This window comes from Oncorhynchus nerka, linkage group LG10 (assembly GCF_034236695.1).
Source record: "Oncorhynchus nerka isolate Pitt River linkage group LG10, Oner_Uvic_2.0, whole genome shotgun sequence".
Classification (NCBI taxonomy): domain Eukaryota; kingdom Metazoa; phylum Chordata; class Actinopteri; order Salmoniformes; family Salmonidae; genus Oncorhynchus; species Oncorhynchus nerka.
In genome coordinates, this window is record NC_088405.1 from 77,382,713 (window position 1) to 77,401,830 (window position 19,118).

The 19,118-nt window shown below is 41.7% G+C and overlaps 1 protein-coding gene across 3 annotated transcripts in view; it reads left to right on the forward strand.

Moving 5' to 3' along the window:
* LOC115136019 (opioid-binding protein/cell adhesion molecule-like) overlaps positions 1-14,910 on the forward strand; it is a 346,162-nt gene extending 331,252 nt beyond the window's left edge. For all 3 annotated transcript variants that reach the window (XM_029671347.2, XM_029671345.2, XM_029671348.2), the window contains 4 exons: positions 8,763-8,897; positions 9,751-9,871; positions 11,143-11,294; positions 14,160-14,910. In XM_029671347.2, coding sequence (XP_029527207.1) covers positions 8,763-8,897; positions 9,751-9,871; positions 11,143-11,294; positions 14,160-14,263 — 512 coding nt within the window. In that variant the 3' untranslated portion in view covers positions 14,264-14,910. The remainder of the gene's footprint in view (positions 1-8,762; positions 8,898-9,750; positions 9,872-11,142; positions 11,295-14,159) is intronic.
* The last annotated feature ends 4,208 nt before the right edge of the window (positions 14,911-19,118 follow it).

The window sequence follows — 19,118 nt, forward strand, 5'->3', positions numbered from 1 at the left end:
TTGTTTAAAGGTTTTACTCACATCGGCTACAGAGTGCGTGATCAGACAGTCATCCGGAACAGCTGGTGTTCTCATGCATGCTTCAGTGTTGCTTGTCTCGAAGTGATTATAAAAGGCATTTAGCCCGTCTGGTAGGCTCGCGTAACTGGGCAGCTCGTGGCTGGGTTCCCCTTTATAGTCCATAATAGTTTGCAAGCCCGGCCACATCCGCCGTGCGTTGGAGCCGGTGTAATACGATTCAATCTTAGTCCTGTATTGATTATTTGCCTGTTTCATGGTTTGTCGGAAGGCTTAGCAGGATTTATTTTAAGTGTCCAGGGTAGAGTCCTGCTCTAGCCTTTAGCTTTAGCTTCTGGTTGGGGTTTGTACTGTACAATCGGTGACTGTGGGGACTACGTCATCGATTGATGAAGCCAGTGACTGGTGTGGTGTACTCCTCAATGTCATTGGAAGAATCCCAGAACATATTCCAGTCTGTTCTATCAAAACAGTCCTGTAGCTTAGCATCTGTATCATCTGACCACTTCCTTATCGAGTGAGTCACTGGTTCTTCCTGCTTCGTTTTTGCTTGTAAGGAGGATATAGTTATGGTCGGATTTGCCAAATGGAGGGCGAGGGAGAACTTTGTACGCGTCTCTGTGTGTGGAGTAAAGATGGTCTAGAGTTTTTTTCCCCTCTGGTTTCACATTTAGCATGCTGGTAGAAATTAGGTTAAAGGTCCTGGCCACTAGGAGCGCTGCTTCTGGATGAGCATTTTCTTGTTTGCTTATGGCCTTATACAGCTCGTTGAGTGCCGTCTTAGTGACAGCATCAGTTTGTGGAGGTAAATAGAGAGCTACGAAAAATATAGATGAGAACTCTATTGGTAAATGGTGTGGTCTACAGATTATCATGAGATACTCAACCTCAGGTGAGCTAAACCTTGAGACTTCCTTAATATTAGATTTCGTGCACCACCTGTTATTTACAAATAGACAAAGACCACCACCCCTTGTCTTACCAGAGGCAGCTGTTCTATCTTGCTGATGGACCGAAAACCCCGCCAGCTATATGTTATCCTTGTCGTCGTTCAACCACGACTCTGTGAAACATATCATATTACAATTTTTAATGTCTCCTTGGTAGGATAGTCTTGATTGGAGCTCATCCATTTTGTTATCCAATGATTGCACATGGGCTAATAGGACTGATGATAGAGGGGGATTACTCACTCGCCGTCGGATCCTTACAAGGCACCCCGACCTACGTCCCCAATATCTCTGCCTCTTCTTCATACGAATCATGGGGATTTGGGCCTTGTCGGGTGTCTGAAGTAAATCCTTTGTGTCCGACTCCAGAAAGAAAAAAATCGTTGTCTAGTACAAGGTGAGTAATCACTGTCCTGATATCCAGACGCTATTTTCTGTCATAAGAGACGGTGGCAGAAACATTATGTACAAAATAAGTTACAAATAACGCGAAAAAGCACACAATAGCACAATTGGTTAGGAGTCCGTAAAACACCATCCATCTCCTCTTCCGCCATCTTTGTCCTTCTTTGCGAGGCACTGGTCTTCATGGTTGAATCTGTGCTTGAAATTCACTACATGACTGAGGGACCTTACAGATGATTGTATGTGTGTGGTACAGAGATGGGATAATCATTCAAAAATCATATTAACCACTATTAACGCACACAAAGTGAGTCCATGCTACTCATTATCATCCTTTTTTGTTGTTGCCCATTCCTGTCACCAAGATGGCATAGCAGTCAAACGTCTTTTGTCCTCATCTTGTCGTGTCCCGTATATATATATATATATATATATATATATTTACAACTTTCTTCGCATACCTTTTTATATATATTTTTTCTTTTCCATAAACTCATCTTCAAAACTAGCCTGTTCAAAAGAAAGTATTATTTACCTCAAATCTCAAAACCGCCTTTCGTTCCAGTACTCTGCTGCCTGTGACTGGAACGAATTGCAAAAATCGCTGAAGTTGGAGACTTTTATCTCCCTCACCAACTTCAAACATCTGCTATCTGAGCAGCTAACCGATCGCTGCAGCTGTACATAGTCTATTGGTAAATAGCCCACCCATTTTCACCTACCTCATCCCCATACTGTTTTTATTTATTTACTTTTCTGCTCTTTTGCACACCAATATCTCTACCTGTACATGACCATCTGATCATTTATCACTCCAGTGTTAATCTGCAAAATTGTAATTATTTGCCTACCTCCTCATGCCTTTTTGCACACAATGTATATAGACTCCCCTTTTTTTCTACTGTGTTATTGACTTGTTAATTGTTTACTCCATGTGTAACTCTGTGTTGTCTGTTCACACTGCTATGCTTTATCTTGGCCAGGTCGCAGTTGCAAATGAGAACTTGTTCTCAACTAGCCTACCTGGTTAAATAAAGGTGAAATAAAAAATAAATAAATAAATCTGTAATCCTCCATAGAAGCTAACCAGAAGCTAGCCAGAAGCTAGCCTGAAGCTAACCAGAAGCTAATCAGAAGCTAGCCAGAAGCTAGTTAGCTTCTTTACTGGCTAATCGTTAGTATTCAGCTAACCACGGTTTGTGGTCATCAGCTATCCTTTAGCTCGAAAATATATCGCCAGTTTTGTACGGCGCGGCTCGGACCGGAACATTCCGGACCAATTTTTCTCTCCATGTCCACGGATTTCAACCGCAAGCTCTGGACATTTATAGCTGGATCTCGCAGCTAGCTAGCTGCTATCCGTGTAACTATCGGCTTACGTCGATCCCGGAGCAAACATCAATTATTCCGGAGCTAGCCAGCTGAAGAGTTCCATCAGTCACTCCTGGGCTACAATCACCTATCGGGACCCGTTTTACTGCCAACGAGGAGCCCCACCGGGTCTTCACAACTGGACTACCGACGTTATCTGCCCGAGGGAGTTATCCAGCTGGCTCCTCCGTCGCGACGTTACCTGAACGCGCATCTGCAGTCCGCTAATCGTTAGCTGTCTTATCGGCTGCTATCTGACTAGACCTATCGGACAATTTTTTTCTTGGGCCTATATAACTATACTTTTTTTTGCGAATTGGATTGATACCCTCTACCACAAAGAACCCCACTAATCCTACCGACGGAAACGCACGAGGTGGCTAAAAACAGACCTCCATCCTATGCTAGCTTGCTACCGATGGCCCAGCTAGCTGTCTGAATCGCCGAGACCCCAACCAACCTCACTACTCACTGGACCCTTTTGATCACTTGACTAAGCATTCCTCTCCTTAATGTCAATATGCCTTGTCCATTGCTGTTCTGTTTAGTGTTTATTGGCTTATTTCACTGTAGAGCCTCTAGTCCTGCCCACTATACCTTATCCAACCTATTAGTTACACCACCCACACATGCGATGACATCTCCTGGTTTCAATGATGTTTCTAGAGACAATATCTCTCTCATCATCACTCAATACCTAGGTTTACCTACACTGTATTCAGATCCTACCATATCTTTGTCTGTACATTATACCTTGAAACTATTTTATCGCACCCAGAAACCTCCCTATACTCTCTGTTCCAGACTTTTTCGACGACCAATTCTCATTGCTTTTCGCCGTACCCTTATCCTACTCCGCCTCTTTTCCTCTGGTGATGTAGAGGTGAATCCAGGCCCTGCAGTGCCTAGCTCCACTCCTATTTCCCAGGTGCTCTCTTTTGATGACTTCTGTAACCGTAATAGCCTTGGTTTCATGCATGTTAACATTAGAAGCCTCCTCCCTAAGTTTGTTTTATTCACTGCTTTAGCACACTCTGCCAACCCGGATGTTCTAGCCGTGTCTGAATCCTGGCTTAGGAAGACCACCAAAAATTCTGAAATTTTCATCCCGAACTACAACATTTTCAGACAAGATAGAACTGCCAAAGGGGGCGGTGTTGCAATCTACTGCAAAGATAGCCTGCAGAGTTTTGTCTTACTATCCAGGTCTGTATCCAAACAATTTGAACTTCTACTTTTAAAAATCCACCTCTCTAAAACAAGTCTCTCACCGTTGCCGCCTGCTATAGACCACCCTCTGCCCCCAGCTGTGCTCTGGACACCATATGTGAACTGATTGGCCCCCCATCTATCTTCAGAGCTCGTGCTGCTAGGTGACCTAAACAGGAACATGCTTAACATCCCAGCCATCCTACAATCTAAGCTTGATGCCCTCAATCTCACACAAATTACAATGAACCTACCAGGTACCTCCCCAAAGCCGTAAACACGGGCACCCTCATAGATATCATACTAACCAACTTGCCCTCTAAATACACCTCTGCTGTCTTCAACCAAGATCTCAGCGATCACTGCCTCATTGCCTGCATCTGTAATGGGTCAGAGGTCAAACGACCTCCACTCATCACTGTCAAACGCTCCCTGAAACACTTCAGCGAGCAGGCCTTTCTAATCGACCTGGCCGGGGTATCCTGGAAGGATATTGATCTCATCCCGTCAGTAGAGGATGCCTGTTTTTTTTTTTAAATGCCTTCCTAACCATCTTAAATAAGCATGCCCCATTCAAGAAATTTAGAACCAGGAACAGATATAGCCCTTGGTTCTCCCCAGAACTGACTGCCCTTAACCAACACAAAAACATCCTATGGCGTTCTGCATTAGCATCGAACAGCCCCCGCCCGTGATATGCAGCTTTTCAGGGAAGCTAGAAACCATTATACACAGGCAGTTAGAAAGGCCAGGGCTAGCTTTTTCAAGCAGAAATTTGCTTCCTGCAACACTAACTCAAAAAAGTTCTGGGACACTGTAAAGTCCATGGAGAATAAGAACACCTCCTTCCAGCTGCCCACTGCACTGAAGATAGGAAACACTGTCACCACTGATAAATCCACTATAATTGAGAATTTCAAACAGCATTTGTCCACGGCTGGCCATGCTTTCCACCTGACTACCCCTACCCCGGTCAACAGTACTGCACCCCCCACAGCAACTCGCCCAAGCATTCCCCATTTCTCCTTCTCCCAAATCCAGTCAGCTGATGTTCTGAAAGAGCTGCAAAATCTGGACCCCTACAAATCAGCCGGGCTAGACAATCTGGACCCTTTCTTTCTAAAATTATCTGCCGAAATTGTTGCCACCCCTATTACTAGCCTGTTCAACCTCTCTTTTGTGTCGTCTGAGATTCCCAAAGATTGGAAAGCAGCTGCGGTCATCCTCCTCTTCAAAGGGGGACACACTCTTGACCCAAACTGCTACAGACCTATATCTATCCTACCCTGCCTTTCTAAGGTCTTCGAAAGCGAAGTCAACCAACAGATTCCCGACCATTTCGAATCTCACCATACCCTCTCTGCTATGCAATCTCGTTTCAGAGCTGGTCATGGGTGCACCTTAGCCACGCTCAAGGTCCTAAATGATATCTTAACCGCCATCGATAAGAAACATTACTGTGCAGCCGTATTCATTGATCTGGCCAAGGCTTTCGACTCTGTCAATCACCACATGCTCATCGGCAGACTCGACAGCCTTGGTTTCTGAAATGATTGCCTCGCCTGGTTCACCAACTACTTCTCTGATAGAGTTCAGTGTGTCAAATCGGAGGGTCTGCTGTCCGGACCTCTGGCAGTCTCTATGGGGGTGCCACAGGGTTCAATTATTGGACCGACTCTCTTCTCTGTATACATCAATGATGTCGCTCTTGCTGCTGGTGAGTGTCTGATCCACCTCTACGCAGACAACACCATTCTGTATACTTCTGGCCCTTTGGACACGGTGTTAACAACCCTCCAGGCAAGCTTCAATGCCATGCAACTCTCCTTCCGTGGCCTCCAATTGCTCTTAAATACAAGTAAAACTAAATGAATGCTCTTCAACCGATCGCTGCCTGCACCTACCCGCCTGTCCAACATCACTACTCTGGACGGCTCTGACTTAGAATACGTGGACAACTACAAATACCTAGGTGTCTGGTTAGATTGTAAACTCTCCTTCCAGACCCACATAAAACATCTCCAATCCAAAGTTAAATCTAGAATTGGCTTCCTATTTCGCAACAAAGCATCCTTCACTCATGCTACCAAGCATACCCTTGTAAAACTGACCATCCTACCAATCCGCGACTTCGGCAATGTCTTTTACAAAATAGCCTCCAATACCCTACTCAACAAATTGGATGCAGTCTTATCACAGTGCCATCCGTTTTGTCACCAAATCCCCATATACTACACACCATTGCGACCTGTACGTTCTCGTTGGCTGGCCCTCGCTTCATACTCGTCGCCAAACCCACTGGCTCTCCATGTCATCTACAAGGCCCTGCTAGGTAAAGTCCCCCCTTATCTCAGCTCGCTGGTCACCATAGCATCACCCACCTGTAGCACGCGCTCCAGCAGGTATATCTCTCTGGTCACCCCCAAAACCAATTCTTTCTTTGGCCGCCTCTCCTTCCAGTTCTCTGCTGCCAATGACTGGAACGAACTACAAAAATCTCTGAAACTGGAAACACTTATCTCCCTCACTAGCTTTAAGCACCAGCTCTCAGAGCAGCTCTCAGATTACTGCACCTGTACATAGCCCACCTATAATTTAGCCCAAACAACTACCACTTTCCCTACTGTATTTATTGTATTTATTTATTTATTTTGCTCTTTTGCACCCCATTATTTTTATTTCTACTTTGCACATTCTTCCACTGCAAATCTACCACTCCAGTGTTTTACTTGCTATATTGTATTTACTTTGCCACCATGGCCTTTTTTTGCCTTTACCTCCCTTATCTCACCTCATTTGCTCACATCGTATATAGACTTGTTTCTACTGTATTATTGACTGTATGTTTGTTTTACTCCATGTGTAAATCTGTGTCGTTGTATCTGTCGAACTGCTTTGCTTTACCTTGGCCAGGTCGCAATTGTAAATGAGAACTTGTTCTCAACTTGCCTACCTGGTTAAATAAAGGTGAAATAAAAAAATTAAAAATGATGTGACTTGTTAAAGCACATTTTACTCCTGAACATACTTAGTCTTGCCGTAGCAAAGGGGTTGAATACTTATAGACTTAAGACATTTCAGCTTTAAATGTGTTATTAAGTTGTACAATTCAGGCTGTAACACAACACTATTTGGAAAAGTTATGGGGTGTGAATATTTTCTGAAGGCACTGCACCATGTAAATGGTACAATGTTTCCTTGGGTTTGCAGATACAAAGGAGTGACTGAATCACGAATCTTAAGACATTACCCAAACTTTTTCCCTTTAGTTAAAAACCTAGCATAATTATTTTATCGACTTGACTGAAAATACAGGCATAACCGATTCTGCAATCTTTTGCACATGGAGTCGCTGATACGCTGAAGCCTGCATTATCATAGGTTAACCTTGCCATCACTCACCCGATCACCGCCTGCAACCATAAAATAACACAGTAATGGCCAATAACTCAATTTCCACTTCTTCGCCTCAATCTGCATAATGTAGATAGAAACACATTATAAAATGTTAAATTATCTGTACTTCCATTTCCCATGGCCCAGCACATTAAAGTTAAAAGAAACAACCCAGCCAGGACAACCTTTCCAGTCAGTCCCTTGTCAGCTGCAGCAGCAGTAGCTGTTGGTGGGACCAGGGCTTGGGGAAAGTAATGAGATCATGCTAATGTCGAGATATTGCTGTATGTGACATTTCAGCTGATTGGGAATGGGTTATCTCCAAGTAAAGGTGCCGCTCCATTTCAGTCTCAGCCCCATTGCCTCCTGCTCTCTCTCTCTCTCTCTCACACACACACACACACACACACACACACACACACACACACACACACACACACACACACACACACACACACACACACACACACACACACACACACAGAGAGAGAGGAGAAATAACTGATACCGGCACGTTTCTTTGAATAGCAAGACCTTAGAGACTTTATGATGTCCCTCGCGGGAGCAGTGGGTAGAGATTAAACCACAGTACTGCTGATGTCTGGGGAAATTTTATTTTATGTGATGTGTGTTGACATTTGATAACATATTGAGGGCCAGTGTTTCTGTAATGTGGTACCTGCTGCTGTTGTGTACAAGACACAGCTACTGTAACTCTTGAGAATTTCCACCTTGAGTGGCTCCTGCTTTCAAATGTTCAACCAACAGGTGTAGAAATGTCACGTTGTAGTGTCTGATGTATAGCCTACACGCTACCTTGGTCAATGCTGCAGACCATTTGAAAGGGTGATTTCTATGCATCTTGGATCTCACACCTGTTTAACCTGGTTGTAAGTAATGTTTCATGCTCACTAGACCGTTAGAAAACAGAAGTATGTTTGCATATGTGTGTGTCGAATTCAAGAGTTGCTGCTGCTATGAATTTATTATGGTTCTTTGTTATATTAAAAATATAAAAAGCACAACATAACAACATCATTACAAATTCTTTGTTTTATTTAGGCAAGGTTAAAAGATGAACATTTCGGCCTTCATGAGAAGGCGAAACATTAAATAAAACAAATAATGTTTGATGGTGAGCGAGTGTTGCGCCTTTTCCTTTTCAATTATGATTATATTTTTGAATTGCACCTCGACTCACCTTAGTTGAGCGCACTCCACTTCTTTCCAACTGTGTATTTTTATGAAATGAACGTTTGAGTTGTTATGTGGATTTTTGGGATATATTTTATTTTATGAAAAATAAATATTAAAAAATATAGAAACTGCACTTCAATCGTGGGGGGTTTGGTAATAATGCACCTCTGTATGCTTTCTATTTTTAAAAACAGATGTTATTGTGGTATTTTTCAGGACACAAATTTGTCACTGAAGGGGAATATGTTGATATGACAGCGATCACTAAAGAACAGTCGGGATCGTATGAATGCATCTCCTCCAATGACATCTCAGCCCCAGATGTGAAGACAGTGAAAGTCACAGTCAATTGTAAGCATGAAAACAAACAATGATGCCAAGCACCACAACACTTAAACAAAGCTAAATGGTCATCTTATTTGTTGCTATTTTATCAGCCACATGGTTTTCCCAGGCAGTTGTTGATCCAAGCTTGTTTTTAAGAGCTTATAATAAAAAAAAATATGTAACTAGGCAAATCAGTTAAAAACAAATTCTTATTTACAATGACTGCCTACCCCAGCAAAACCCAGATGACACCGGGCCAAATGTGCGCCGTCCTATGGGACTTCCAATCACGGCCGGATGTGATACAGCCTGGATTCAAACCAGGAACTGTAGTGACACCTCTTGCACTGAGATGCAGTTCCTTAGACTGCTGCACCACTCAGGAGCCCATTTAAAAAAAAAATGGGTTATTAAGATAATTTTAGAAGCCTCGTGAAGTTTAGCATGCTAGCTCGAGTGTACATTGTTATCAACAGAAAATATACTGACGCACCTTACAGATTATTCAGGATAGTAGATACTTCACCTCTTTGAAACAGTTCACTTTAAAGGACATCAAAGTAATGGTTATCAGGTAGTTAGACACAGCAATATGACATCATACACAGCGGAAAGAATTCTTGCCTGCAGAAGTCAAAAGCATAATTTCAATCTGTCAAGACTGCCAAAACAGGCTATTTCCAATGTGCTCCCTCCTGTGAGGAATACCCACATTAGGAAGACCCAATAGTGGCAGATTTTTGTTGTTGTTGATTTCTGTAAGCAGGATGTTGCCCCGCTGTATGTGATGATGTCATGTTGCTGAGTCTATTTTTAATAAATGTATATGCACTGCTATAAAACTCATTAAATAACCTCAATTTCATACATCTTACAGATGCTCCCTTCATTTTGAAGGCTGGGAGTACAGGTACCCCAGTGGGCCAAAAAGGGGTGCTCCAATGTGAGGCCTCTGCTGTTCCTGGTGCAGATTTTGAGTGGTACAAAGAGGACCGCAGGTAAGTCCTAATAGATCTTTTAGAAAAGAGTCAGTTTTGGCCTTTGTTGGTTGTAAGGAGATGTAAATCCCCCAGTTGTTTTATTCTCCACTGGCAAAATGTAATTTTGTCTCATTAACAACCTACTATTAAAATTACTTTCTTTGGAGAACAATTTCTAATCTAAACCATCATGGCCACCAAAGGCGAGTTGTATTTCTTTGCATAATTCGTTTCTGTCAATGGGCTGCGTTGCTTGGACAACCTCTGAGAAAGTACAGGGGTTTTTATAATGAATGACTACGCTTCAAAAAATGATTGTTTCCCAAAGAACTGGCACAAGCCAGTGAAGCGTGGGGAATATTAGCAGTGCAGCCAAAGAGAAAATGTTACACAACGCAGGTTGTTGTACAGCGGTGCAGAGCAGTCGTCTCAGCACGACCTAATGAGCTGTGTTTGGTTTTAGGGCTTTAGAGACTTATTTCAAAAGTATTTTTGTCCATAAATTCCCGAGACTAATAGTCTTTACCAACTGTAGCATTCGTACTTGTGCTGAACCCTTCAAGGACATACACAAATGCCAACACAGCAACGACCTCAATGGCACTTGTTCAGTCAAACCTGACTGGATTATACTGACATTGTTTACAGATTACACCTTCAAATCGTATCCCCTAATGCAGTGGTTCTCAACTGGTTTGGCCTCATGACCAAAATTTAACCAGTTTGTCTCAGTCGCGATCCAATATTCGCATCCCATTTTTCTGCGGCCCAAATGCAATCTGGAAAACTCTTTTTTATGGTATTAGGATAGAAAATGTCAGAATTATATGACAAGGGAACAACAGTCCCACCGTTTTCATTTTCAAAAATTCAATTTTGTCCATATGAATGTCAAGATCACTGGCTTGAGACCAGCTGCTAACAACTGTACAGTAAATTGAAAATATTGTGATTGAAGAAAAATAGTTCAGAGGTCAAATTATTAAAAAGAATATGTAGGTTCATTGTCATTTCTACACGCTTTCTAACTGGTTTTAGTCATTTAAGTTCAGACAGGAGTATTTTTCATAAACTTTTTTTATTATTATTTCTCTCTGTTTTTTTACTCACACACTCACAACCCATTCAAAACCTCCCCCATCAGTTGAGATTCGCTGGCCTAACGGGCCAAATTTGATTGTTATAAGATATACCCTTCAATTTCACGGGTATGGGGATTTATTATTGATAAACATATAGATATGGGATTACAGAATTAATATTTTAAGAATGTATTTTCTTCTTTACAGACTCCTAAATGGACTGAATGGGATTAAGATAGAGAACCAAGGTAAACAATCCATGCTTATGTTTTTGAATGTTTCTGAAGAGGACTATGGAAACTACACGTGTGTGGCCATGAACACCATGGGGATCACCAATGCAAGCATAATCCTCTACGGTAAGACTGCCTACTGTTACTGTTGTAGAACAATATTGTTGTAATATATGTTATTGTGTGTACTGGGATGCAATTATAGCAATTATTGATGCAATAATATAAATATATTATTGGGGCGGCAGGTAGCCTAGTGGTTAGAGCGTTGGGCCAGTAACCAAAAGGTTAAGAATTTGTTCTTAACTGACTTGCCTAGTTAAAAAAATCTATATATACAGTTGAAGTCGAAAGTTTACATACACCTTAGCCAAATACATTTGAACTCAGTTTTTCACAATTCCTGACATTAATCCTAGTAAAAATTCCCTGTCTTAGGTCAGTTAGGATCACCACTTTATTGTAAAAATGTGAAATATCAGAATAATAGTAGAGAGAAAGATTTATTTCCACTTTTATTGCTTTCCTCACATTCCCAGTGGGTCAGAAGTTTACATATACTCAATTAGTATTTGATAGCATTACCTTTAAATTGTTTAACTTGGGTCAAACGTTTCGGGTAGCCTTCCACAAGCTTCCCACAATAAGTTGGGTGAATTTTGGCCCATTCCTCCTGACAGAGCTGGTGTAACTGAGTCAGGTTTGTAGGCCTCCTTGCTCGCACACGCTTTTTCTGTTCTGCTCACCAATGTTCTATATGTTTGAGTCAGGACTTTGTGATGGCCACTCCAATACCCTGACTTTGTTGTCCTTAAACCATTTTGCCACAACTTTGGAAGTATGTTTGGGGTCACTTTCCATTTGGAAGACCCATTTGCGACCAAGCTTTAACTTCCTGACTGATGTCTTGAGATGTTGCTTCAATATATCCACATAATTTTCCTCCCTCATGATGCCATCTATTTTGTGAAGTGCACCAGTCCCTCCTGCCACAAAGCACCCCCACAACATGATGCTGCCACCCCCATGCTTCACGGTTGGGATGGTGTTCTTTGGCTTGCAAGCCTCCCCCTTTTTCCTCCAAACATAACGATGGTCATTATGGCCAAAAAGTGCTATTTTTGTTTCATCAGACCAGAGGACATTTCTCCAAAAAGTACGATCTTTGTTCCCATGTGCAGTTGCAAACCATATTCTGGCTTATTTATGGCGGTTTTGGAGCAGTGGCTTCTTCCTTGCTGAGCGGCCTTTCAGGTTATGTCGATATAAGACTCGTTTTACTGTGGATAGAGTTACTCTTGTACCTGTTTCCTCCAGCATCTTCACAAGGTCCTTTGCTGTTGTTCTGGGATTGATGCACTTTTCTCTAGGAGACAACATGTCTCCTTCCTGAGCGGTATGACGGATGTGTGGTCCCATGGTGTTTATACTTGCGTACTATTTTTTGTACAGATGAATGTGGTACCTTCAGGCATTTGAAAATTGCTCCCAAGGATGAACCAGACTTGTGGAGGTCTACAATTTTTTTTCTGAGGTCTTGGCTGATTTCTTTTGATTTTCCCATGATGTCAAGCAAAGAGGCACTAAGTTTGAAGGTAGGCCTTGAAATACATCCACAGGTACACCTCCAATTGACTCAAATGATTTCAATTAGCCTATCAGAAGCCTCTAAAGCCATGACATAATTTTCTGGAATTTTCCAAAATGTTTAAAGGCACAGTCAACTTAGTGTATGTTAACTTCTGACCACTGGAATTGTGATACAGAGAAATAAGTGAAATAATCTGTCTGTAAACAATTGTTGGAAAAATTACTTGTGTCATGCACAAAGTAGATGTCCTAACCGACTTGCCAAAATTATAGGTTGTTAACAAGATATTTGTGGATTGGTTGAAAAACGAGTTATAATGACTACAACCTAAGTGTATGTAAACTTCCGACTTCAACTGTATATTGTGTGGTTTTGTGACAATGACCACAAGAGCAGCTGCGGCTGCAGTTAAACCTCCAACATCGCCTAAACAAAAGCAATGATATGCTGTGCAGTTGTCGGTAACTGCGGGTTAACGCTGATCTGATTCATCCTGGCCTAAATGTAGATGTGTCTGTCTGTGGGGTGGGGTGTAATGCAAATAGATACATTTTGTTTGTCAGTGGTCTTATTAATATGTGGGAGAATACTCCACAGTGAACCAAACTTGCAGTTATGTAATGTAGAATAAAGCCATAAATTAACATTGTTACTATAAATAGGACAAAAAGCAGCAACTTATTTTGATTATCTCTAGGGGCATATAATGTGAAAGAGCTGAGCATCGTTGGATACAATAGCTATTGAGCGAATACAATTGCTCAGTATACAAATTTGTTCTTAGGGTAGCATTTCAGGTCATCCACAATGTTTGGTCAACTTTTCCTCTGACTGCAGTTCCAGCAGTTTACAAAGACTAACAGACTGCAAGAAAAACACATTAAGAAGCCATTTTAGTCATCCAACACTATTCTATTCTCAACGTTATAAAGGCCCAATCATGAAAAATAAAATCTAGCCTCAGTCGTGCTCCTCAGTTCACATGCCAAGGGATTTGGGGGAATGTTTGTTTTGTACTGCTTGCTTCCTTTTGATCATCAAAGGGGATAGAATGGCATGTCATCTCTGATATGAATGATGTGTTTGCGTGGAAAAAGCTATTTGAGATCCTTGCTATGCTTTGTTAAGATGACCAGTGTCTGATGGAGCTTGTGTTCCGTTTTCAAAGGAACCAGTCCTATTCAATGTGCAGGAGGAATCCATCTTGTTGGTTCTATGCCTATCGTTACTGAATTACATTTCAGGAGAGGGCTGTAAAGACAACAATCAGGCATCTAAAGTTGTAAGTTAAAGCCAATAGAACCCGCACTGGTTTAGTTGTGGAGGGGAAGATAGGTATAGGAAGCACTGCCTCTTGAGATGCCTTAGTGACGTTAATATCAAACTATTTTTCCCAACAGGTCCCGGGACTATGATGCATGATGTGAACAGGGCTGCCCTGTCGCCCCACTGCTCCTTTTGCCTCCTGCTGACTGTTTTCTTGTTGTTCCTGCTCAAGTTTTGATGCAACACGGTTCATCCTCAGCTTTACTCAGCACTGAACAACAACAAGACTCTTGGTCCCAGAAGAAGAAAAGTAACAAAAGGAACTACCAATAACATCGTTGGTTCACCCTTCTTTTTTTTTTTGGTATGCATTGGCGGTATGTCTTCATTTGGACAAAAACCAGAAGACGGGACACGTCTAGGGTGGTGGGGAGGGAGAGGGTCGACATGGATGCTGATCTGAGGTGATGGTAGTACTACAGAATTTGTGTCAATCTAAACTTTTATATGTAAAAAAAGGGAAACAAAAAGTTCATGTATGTGTTGATAGTTGACTGGTTTTACCCAAATATTGAGGTGTACATTCGGATTACTGGTGTGTCATGTCCTGTTTGATCTCTGTACAATAACATAAGTTTTTCTTAAGTAAACAACAAAAAAATGAAAACATAAATTGTGATTGTTGAATTTACTGTATTTTTACAGTTGTATGCAACAGAATAATAACAAAAACAGACCATTCAATATAAACAATGTCAACTTCAGTGTAACATAGTGTGCTATCATTTCTGAGGCAGAACAATACAATATCAAATATTTATCGAATTTTTGTCACAAATGAAGTCCAAGCACTGCAAAACAAACATGATTAAAACATAAACAGAACGGATATATTTTTTTGGGGGGGGTGTCACTAAGAAGGACTGCATAGTCCAAGACAGTTTATGACTGTACGTTGTCTGAAATTGGCTTACACCTTTTTGAAAGGAAGTTGAGAATGACAAGGCTGATATAGACAAGCAGAAATGTCCTATGAAAACAGGTTATTCATTGCACAAACAATTCGGTCTCCCTCTGGCTATATACTGTAGTGTCATCCCACAATATACCATTTAGCTCATGTTGATGTCTACAAACAAAACACAAGTGGTTAAATAAAAACAACATGATGCCAACAGGATATAAACTCAGCAAAAAAATAAATGTCATCTCACTGTCAACTACGTTTATTTCTAGCAAACTTAACATGTGTAAATATTTGTATGAACATAACAAGATTCAAAAACTGAGCCATAAACTGAACAGGTTCCACAGATGTGACAAACAGAAATGGAATAATGTGTCCCTGAACAAAGGAGGGGTTAAAATAACAATTAACAGTCAGTATCTGCTGTGGCCACCAGCTGCATTAAGTACTGCAGTGCATCTCCTCCTCATGGACTGCACCAGATTTGCCAGTTCTTGCTGTGAGATGTTACCCCACTCTTCCACCAAGGCACCTGCAAGTTCCCGGACATTTCTGGGGAGAATGGCCCTAGCCCTCACCTTCCGATCCAACAGGTCCCAGACGTGCTCAATGGGATTGAGATCCGGGCTCTTCGCTGGCCATGGCAGAACACTGACATTCCTGTCTTGCAGGAAATGATAGCACAGAACGAGCAGTATGGCTGGTGGCATTGTCATGCTGGAGGGTCATGTCAGGATGAGCCTGCAGGAAGGGTACCACATAAGGGAGGAGGATATCTTCCCTGTAACGCACAGTATTCAGATTGCCTGCAATGACAACCAGCTCAGTCCGATCATGATGTGACACACCACCCCAGACCATGACGGACCCTCCACCTCCAAATCGATCCCTCTCCTGAGTACAGGCCTCGGTGTAACACTCATTCCTTTGGCGATAAACGCATATCCGACCATCATCTCTGGTGAGACAAAACTGAGACTCATCAGTGAAGAGCACTTTTTGCCAGTCCTGTCTGGTCCAGCGATGGTGGGTTTGTGCCCGTAGGTGACGTTGTTGCCGGTGATGTCTGGTGAGGACCTGCCTTACAACAGGCCTACAAGCCCTCAGTCCAGCCTCTCTCAGCCTATTGCGGACAGTCTGAGCACTGATGGAAGGATTGTGCATTCCTGGTGTAACTCAGGCAGTTGTTGTTGCCATCCTGTACCTGTTCCGCAGGTGTGATGTTCCAATGTACCAATCCTGTGCAGGTGTTGCCACTGTGAGAATGATCAGCTGTCCGTCCTGTCTCCCTGTTGCGCTGTCTTAGGTGTGTCAGTACGGATATGGCAATTTATTGCCCTGGCCACATCTGCAGTCCTCATGCCTCCTTGCAGCATGCCTAAGGCACGTTCACGCAGATGAGCAGGGACCCTGGGCATCTTTCTTTTGGTGTTTGTCAAAGTCAATAGAAAGGCCTCTTTAGTGTCCTAAGTTTTCATAACTGTGACCTTCATTGCCTACCATCTGTAAGCTGTTAGTGTCTTAACAACCGTTCCACAGGTGCATGTTCATTAATTGTTTCTGGTTCATTGAACAAGCATTACAATGAAGATCTGTGAAGTTCTTTGGATTTTTACAAATTATCTTTTGAAAGACAGGGTCATGAAAAAGGATGTTTATTTTTTTGCTGAGTTTATGTAGAAATGTGTTCTGCACTCCCCACTACATGAAGTGAAGAGAAATGAGTCATCTCTCTCTTTAAATGGTAAGACATGAGAGACCATAAACCCAGAAGTCAGCCCTCTGCATTGACCAGAGATGGATTGAAACGCTGTCAATGTCAGTAGGTTAGTGTCTTTTCACTGTTTTAGGACTTTTTCAAATAAACAATGAAGCTGGTGTGTATATTGGATGTTCATAGCTGCATATCTTTTGAACAGACAAAGGTTTTTGATTTAAGAATGGTTTCCTAATTACTTTGCCTGATTACCTAAATTACTGTCACAATCAATTATAATTCTGCAAAGTGCCTCGCAGAAATTCACTGAACCACATGTGTTTCCTCCAGTTTAGAATGCGTGTTTCTCATGTACTTTACCTGCATGGTTTACTGTTTGCTATAGCATTGCCGATCCCCCATGTCATAACATATAGTGCCAACAATTTGTTTTGATCAAGTGAGTCCATGAATCGGAATGATATAACCATTATGGTGAGTAATCAACATGTCAGCTGGAGATAAGGTTTTACATTGTCCATAAATTATGAACTGTTAAAACAAAGAAGTCCTCAGTCCTTTTGAGTATGTGACACAATACTACCCATGATAGCCCACACAAAATGAAACAACGTACAGTGTGCGAGTCATGTCTAGGTTGAGGCTGTTTGCAGTGAAGTGTAGGAATATGCTTTGTATCCAATTAAGGCTCTGAAGTTTTCATTATAAAATGTCCAGTGAAAAACAATTCATTTGCTTTAACAAACATAGCTAGCCATTTGATCTCACTAGAGTCCCCCCCCCCTCCCCAAGTAAACATCATTGAGAAAGCTACTGTAAGTGCATTTTATCAAAATAACCTGAACTGGAATAGAAAAGACTGCACAATTATTGAATGTATTGTTACATGGTAACACATCTAACGCCACAAGTTGACACACACATCTGTTAACATATAGCACCACACTGTAAAAAAGCTTTTAAAATACCATATAGCACTACACTGTCAAAGTATGTATTCATTGTGCTACAAGGAGAGTCATTTTGAATGCCTCAAGCAACCTTTTAATCTTTGACAGAAGCCCTGACCCCAGTGTTCTCTCAATCACAGGGTGGAATAATGAAGGCTGAGGATTTTCTCTGTCCCCTGTATCTCTATCAACTATCTATATGGGGAGGCTCAAGCTGTTACATCTTCCCTTTTTCTTCCAGATGAATAAGAACCATTCAATGTCACAGCTGTCACTTCTGATCAGCCTTCGCACAGCTGCCCCACAATGCCATCAACACCTGGTTTGTTGCATGTTGGGTTCGTCCCAAAACTGCATGGTTATCAGGCAGCAGCAGAGAGGAGTGTGTACACACACACACACAAGGCTATTTTGGAGACCATAATGGCTAATGTTGGGCCCCCTTTCTAGGGCCAAATTCCGACTTAGGAAATTACACCTTTCGCACGCACGCCTTTCCTACGCACTTTATGAAGGTGCGTAACGGGCTTTGCAGGCGTGGTTCCCTTGCGCGCGCTGCATAAATGTAATTCAATCATTGAATATCTCCTACTTGCTGTCCAACATATTTTTTCTTGTGGAGTTTTCAGTACATTTATCTTAAGCCATCCCTTTGGAATACGTTGTACCTTTTAGTTAGATCAATGAAAGAAAGCCATCTCAATATATGCACGGAAGAAAGAAAACCGTGGTTTGATTCAGTCTGAAAAATTGCCACATTCAATTCTTTAACCCATGGTAATGTTGGAAGAATAGTGTACATATCATTATAATAGGGAGAATAGTGTACAATAGTAGGCTATACCCTCATCTATTGCCTGCACTAACCATGGAACTGTGTGATGACACTGCCAAGTAATGGACCATGCGTCGGGTTCAAACTGTTATGGCTTGGTCTGCGCTCTGCTCCATAACAATTTAATTAGCCTATATGTCTTTTTTTATACTATTAACTGTTACTAATGATCCTCAGCAACAACCACATGGCCAAGATGGCGTTTACCGAGGAAGCAAATGAAGGTAAAGGAAACATTGGAATGATAATGCAGGCTATACCAACTGAAGGGATCTAACAGTAATGGAATGATAATGTAGGCTATACCAACTGAAGGGATCTAACAGTAATGGAATGATAATGTAGGCTATACCAACTGAAGGGATCTAACAGTAATGGAATGATAATGTAGTCTATACCAACTGAAGGGATCTAACAGTAATGGAATGATAATGTAGGCTATACCAACTGAAGGGATCTAACAGTAATGGAATGATAATGTAGGCTATACCAACTGAAGGGATCTAACAGTAATGGAATGATAATGTAGGCTATACCAACTGAAGGGATCTAGCAGTAATGGAATGATAATGTAGGCTATACCAACTGAAGGGATCTAACAGTAATGGAATGATAATATAGGCT